We start from the raw sequence: 6,329 nt of genomic DNA on the forward strand, positions 1-6,329 counted from the left end.
GCAAAGAAAACAACGAAAACCAAAATTATCTAAAATTATTGTCAGCTACTTTAAACGCACAATTTAGGTAAAATGATGCAACAAAATGCTTTAAAATGTGTTGTCATGTTGAATTAACTCTTCTTTACTTGCATAAAAGTGTAAAATAGTGGTGCTTGTGATGTAAACAAACGCTCAGCTGACGAACCCGCTTTTGCAAACTTTTATCTCAAAACCAGTTACAAATACAACGTCGCGTTCTTACGTGATCTTGTATTTTTGGTTCATGAATGAGCTGTTTGTTTCTGGTTCTGTTTTACAGGGATGGAAAATTGAAATATAAAATAAATACCTAATTTACGGAAAACTTGTAAAGTAGATAGATGTATCTAAAAAGTGAATATGTATTTCTATATAAAGAAAAACAGTAGGATCAAATAGAATGGAAAATTGAATTATAAAATAAATACCTGATTTACGGAAAACTTGTAAAGTAGATAGATGTATCTAAAAAGTGAATATGTATTTCTATATAAAGAAAAATAGTAGGATAACAATTCCCATCGATGCCATATCAAAAAACATAGATAACAAGAAAGGACAACTCGTTATAATTGTGGCGAAAGTTCGCAACAGGGGCATGCCTTCTCTTTTCATCCAATCAAAAAACGAACTAGGGCAAAAGAGAAGGCACGACAAAAGAACGTAGATAACAAGAAGGGACAACTCGTTAAGCTACAATTTTTCAAGTAAATTTGCAAAAGGAGCGGTGCGACAGGGACAACTCTCAGTCTATAGAACCTCATTCGCAACGCAATTTTCACCGAATGAGGATGCAAGAGAAAAATCGATGAAAATCAAACTCTTTTACATTGTGAACCGGAAGAGAACTAAAATTCTTTGCTTGAACAAGTCATGTTTGCATGGGGTTTGGCGGAATGGGAAAAGCATAGCGCAATAAATAGGTGAAGTAATAAAACACCTTTCTCGTTTTATTTTCTGTCTTTCGGCTGCCTTATAGTCAAATTTTAAAGGCAATTTTTTAAAAAAGGCAGTATCAAAATGTTTCTCGCTCTAATTACTTCACCTGGTATAATTCCACAAGGTGGGAAAAATAGGTTTAAAGAATGTTTGACAAGTCGCTTGTATGGTGTATTTCGCTCTTTATAAAACTTCGGAAAGCTTTTTGTTCAAAAATTTGCAGAGCCATTTAACAACTCTGTGGTTTGTAAAACATGGTTGCATTTGCTATCTGCAAATATATCGAGAAAACTCCTCAAAAAATACTCAAGCGCACCCGAAATTCCTCACGTTTTGAGGAATTACGTTAAAGTGGTCACACTGGTCTAACCATCAGTGTTGAAAAGCGTCAAACAGGTGATACACGAATAGCCATGGGTAATTACGCAATTTTTTTGGCGCTAGCTCAATAACGCCAGTGTCACCCTTGGTGTCAGCGCACTAACCGAGCACAATAGCGGAGTGTACTGAATTGCACACAGCGCCATCTGAGTGTGACCACAGTACACACCTTCATGCAGTGCAGTACACCATACAGTGGTGTCATTTCTATTATTTCTATAATTTTCTAACTGAATTTAATTGCTACGAATATAGTAAATGCCACGATATTCTATCATTCTTGAGTAAAAGCTTAAATTTGCGTTCTCAACACTCAAAAGCAAAAACATAGTACGTTTCGAAGAGTTAGACGAATTGTGTGTGTGTCTCATGTGTTGCTTCCCTGCAAAAATCGTTGGATCATGTAGTCTATTTGTGGTAAATTGGAGTACTTACAAAAGTGTTCCTCTGTCATGCTGTAGCGGACCAACTGGTGTCTCTGCGCTAGCTTATTGTTTGTTATCCGATCACTGAATCACGTGATTGAAGTTGAGCATTTGAAAGCACATTTGCATGTCTGGCTGTAGCTGAACGTGTAGAGATGCTCGCTGTTAGTTCTTAGCTCCCAGCATGTTCGTGTTCGAATACCGTCAGAGGCAACAATAATTTTTAATTTTTGTCTTGGTTTTTATTAATTTCGAAAAAGTATTTGAGAAGTGAAGAACAAAAGCGGGTACAAACGAAAAAATATAGCAACAATGCCATTGTTATTATGTTGGAGTAGTTTTGTGCTACTCTGATGTAATGCGGGGATGGAGTATATGGTCCTGCCCTAGGACATCGCAATGTTAATTGGACCATATTTTTTATATGAATTGTGGTTAATTTTGGAGTACTCCTTGGTCCTTAGGGAGTACTCTTTACACGCATGCATGGAGTAGTCGCGATTTTTGCAGGGTTGGTGTTAATGGCGCTGGCGCTTTCGTATGCTGGTGTTGGCGCGGCAACTCCGGCTACGGTGTTAACGCAATTGCGCCGTGAAGCGCAGTGTTACCCATGCCTATACACGAATGGTTAACCCAAGGCGTATTTAATTATTGAATGCGCCTTGGGTTAACCAAAAACGATATTTTTATGCAGGGACAAAATGGAACGATTTTGATTATTTATTTATTTATTTTTCAATCTACAGTACAAAGTACCTTACAGACTAAAGAAACAATAATAATTATATTTAATACATACTTATCAAATAATAGAATTTAAGATCAACACAAAATAAGATCTTGATAAGGAAAAATCAATTAATTTAAAAGAAGATAAGTCATTAAATTCTTTTAAGGCACGCGTAATAGGTGCATTACTTTCAAAATTAGTTCTGCAACTAGCAACGTAAAAAGGAAGAAAGCTTCGTAGATTTCTTTGCGGAACGTTAAAATTTATTCGCTCTAGAAGAGTTGGACAATCGACATTGCCATTAACTATATTGAAAATAAACGAGAGAGCTAGAATGGACCTTCTTTTCTCTAGAGAGCATAGATCAATAAGCAATAGCCGAGATTGGTACGGTGGCATTGGATCCTCGAACCGTAAAGAACGCAATGCATGCTTTAGAAATATCTTTTGAACCCGTTCGATCCTATTTATCGATTGTTGATCATAGGGTCTCCAGATAATTACTGCATATTCTAAATTGGAGCGTACAAGAGAAGTAAAAAGAAGCTTAAAAGTGTATGGATCAGAAAAATCAGTGGAACTACGTCGAATAAATCCCAATACCGAATAAGCCTTTGAAAGAATGAAATTTATGTGATTATTAAATGAAAACTTTGACTCGAAAACCACTCCAAGATCTTTAGTCTCTGAAACTTTGTTTAAAACACAGTTATCAATAAAATAAAGGGTAGATGTAGCATTAAGACGCCTAGTATAAGTTAAGTGAAAACACTTAGCAATGTTCAACGACAGCCGCGACTTTTCACACCACAAATGAAGACTGTTCAAATCACTTTGAAGCTTACTTGAGTCTTCCATATTGTTAACCATCGTAAAAATTTTCAAATCATCAGCAAAAAGAAGATAATTTGAAAAGCTAAAACAACTTCCAATGTCATTTATAAAAAGAACAAAAAGTAGAGGGCCTAAAATGCTACCTTGAGGAACCCCAGAAGGGGCAACAAAAAAGTCCGAAGTTGAGGAATCAATTGAGACAGCACAACGACGATTGGATAGATATGACGTTATCCATTGCAAAACGGATGAATGGAAGCCAAGGCAAGCTAACTTACTGATCAGAATCCTGTGGGAGACTCGTGTCAAACGCCTTAGAGAAGTCAGTATATATGCAATCCACTTGCGAGCCAATCGAAAACGCTGAGGTGCAAAAATCGCTAAATACCATTAAGTTAGAGACTGTCGAGCGCCCAGAAATAAATCCATGTTGGTATGGGCTTAGTAATGATTTTACAGCGAAATAGATTTTGTCCTTAACAACACTTTCAAACAGCTTCGAAATATTTGATAGTTTTGCAATTGGCCTATAATTGCGAACATTACTTTTACTACCATTTTTGAAAAGTGGCGTAATTGTTATCTTCCACTCATTAATAAAAATACCGGAAGAAAGGGATTTGTTGAAAATCAAGTGTAAAGGATATGACAACGCTGGGCAGGCTCTTAAAAAGAGCTGATAGGCCGTCTACGTCCGATTTTGGCGAAGTATTGAGAGAAAGCATCGCCCTTGAAACTTCATCAGAGGATATATGCAAAGTCCCTAGATTAATAGAAGGGGGTATTTCAGATGAAAAGTCAGGAGAAATCACAACGTCTTCAACAAAATATTCCGCAAAAAGATTAGCGGCCTCAACAGGAGTATTAGCCGACTTGTTATCTAAAAATAATGAACTAGGTATACTAGAAACTTTTTTCGATTTTACGAAGCCCCAGAAAGATTTCGGGTTAGCTTTGATATTACGCTCAGTACTCCTTATATACCTTGTGTACAGAAGATTATTTAATGACTTAAACTCTTTCTGACATTGCTGAAATTTTACAAAGAATGCTTGGATTCTAGTTGATTTGAACTTCTTAAGGTATTTGTTTTTAATGTTTTTTAACTTCATTAAAGCTCTATTATACCAAGGTGACTTATAAGATCGCTTTCGTTTTATAGGTATGTTATTTAAACAGAATTCATTAACTTTTAATTTAAAAGTTGAATAGCAGCTATGAACCTCCGAGTCCAAAAGAACTTCATCCCAATTAATTTCAGAAATCGACTTATTAAGAGCTGGAAAATCACAAGACGCATAATCGAAGTCACTACTTACATCAGCCACGATTTCCGAAAAAACATAAAATTTTAGCCCGTTTCTAAAGGCACATGGTGCATAGTAGCTTCGGAAATCGGCGAACTGCATTTAGATATACAAAAATCAACATCATCACTGATGTATATAAGATCTAATAATCTATTTAAATCATTAAAAATAAAGTTTACTTGAATGAGATTTACACTGAGGAAATTGTCAATACAGTAAGACTCACGCTCAACGGTATTAAACCCAATTTTCATTCTACTATGTATATTCTCAAAATATTCTATTTGTGCTTATAAAATTTATTTAATATTTTTTTTATATATTAAGTGGCTGTAATATTGGAGTCGTCAACCCAATACTTGCATTTGCACCGCTTATTGTTGCATTTACATCGCTGCTGTCTTTACTACCAGTTTGTGATAGGTGCTTCACAATGTCTACCCAATCCCATCCGCGCGGCCGATCACCTTTGTGATCCGTGCGCTCCCACTGACGACGTTTTTGTGCCTTTGTTAATTGCTCCTTTTTAAGTTCCTTCCTTTTGTTAGCGTCCGTGTTGTCAGAGATTTTTAATGCACTTACGCCTACACTATCTAAATCAATAGACTGCGTACAGGCATGCTCAGGCTGATCAGCAGTTAAATCAATCTGTCAATCTGTGAGGCATTCAAATAGAGTGTACGTCATGCCGCATCCTAACCACTGCTCCGCCTCTTCGCTTAAAGCTTGCAGTATTTTCGCTTTCACTTCAGGTATTCTACATATTTCAATCATTTAATTTATTATATGTATGTATATTAACCAAATCCGAAATTTGCTTACAAATTGCGATTATAGAAAGTGTCCATATTAATCTTCGGCATTTCATTTGGGTAGTCACCAGTCCAATGAATTTCAACCAAGAAGGATTTGTAGTGGTCATCTTCGCCATACTAAAATAAGTTATAGAAATTCAGTTATTTTAAATATGCTTCGATTTTAATATAACTCAGCCTTATAAGGTTCAGAAACTCAGGATAAGGCTGATTAGATATTAGGAGGAATGTAACCTTGTATTGAAGTGTTTTGGTCAAGCTGCTTGAAGTTCGTATCGCCTTCGTAGATGGATTGCAGGGCTTCTAGCTCTTCAGCCCGTTGTTCCTGTAGATCTGCCATTAGTAGTGCTTGCCACGAATTTTTTAATTTTTGAAAAAAGTGACAACAAATTTGTCGTACAAAAATGCAGAAAAGAAAATTAAACGACCAAAATGAAAAGAATCAGCTGAGTAGTGTAGGTATGTCGGCAAAACATCGATGCATCGAAAATATCGATGTTTGCTTCGAGGCATCGAAATTTTTCAACTCGATGTATAAATACTCGATGTATCGATGCATCGAAACTATAGTATGCAAACAAATGTTTTTTCTTTTGCTATTTCAAAGTATAATTTTATATTTGACAGCCCTCTTGCACTCCTCAAGATTTTGTGTGACTTGCAGCCTTGTGTACGCAAACAGTTCCATTCCTGGGAGCAAAGCTAATGGACCAACATCGCTTTGGGAAGGAGCACCGTACCATTGCCTGCGTTACCGACACAATGTTGTGTGCATGGCAGAAATGGAATTTCAAAATTTCAAAATGTGCCAAACGGTCTTCAAAAATAGAACCGTCGAGCAAAAAATGTGTACGAATTTGTACGAATTATCATG

At 36.2% G+C, this 6,329-nt stretch overlaps 1 protein-coding gene across 1 annotated transcript; it reads right to left on the minus strand.

Annotated features, from left to right (window-relative positions):
• Window positions 1–4,767: 4,767 nt before the first annotated feature.
• On the minus strand, window positions 4,768–5,925 carry LOC118740334 (RWD domain-containing protein 4). The gene is given in 4 exon segments (XM_036471825.1): window positions 4,768–5,397; window positions 5,463–5,572; window positions 5,690–5,705; window positions 5,707–5,925. Coding segments are annotated over 4 exon segments (657 nt in total). The 5' UTR covers window positions 5,796–5,925; the 3' UTR covers window positions 4,768–4,955.
• Window positions 5,926–6,329: the final 404 nt, after the last annotated feature.

This window comes from Rhagoletis pomonella, unplaced genomic scaffold, assembly GCF_013731165.1.
Source record: "Rhagoletis pomonella isolate Grant_MI unplaced genomic scaffold, Rhpom_1.0 Rhpom_scaffold_00006, whole genome shotgun sequence".
Classification (NCBI taxonomy): Eukaryota; Metazoa; Arthropoda; class Insecta; order Diptera; family Tephritidae; genus Rhagoletis; species Rhagoletis pomonella.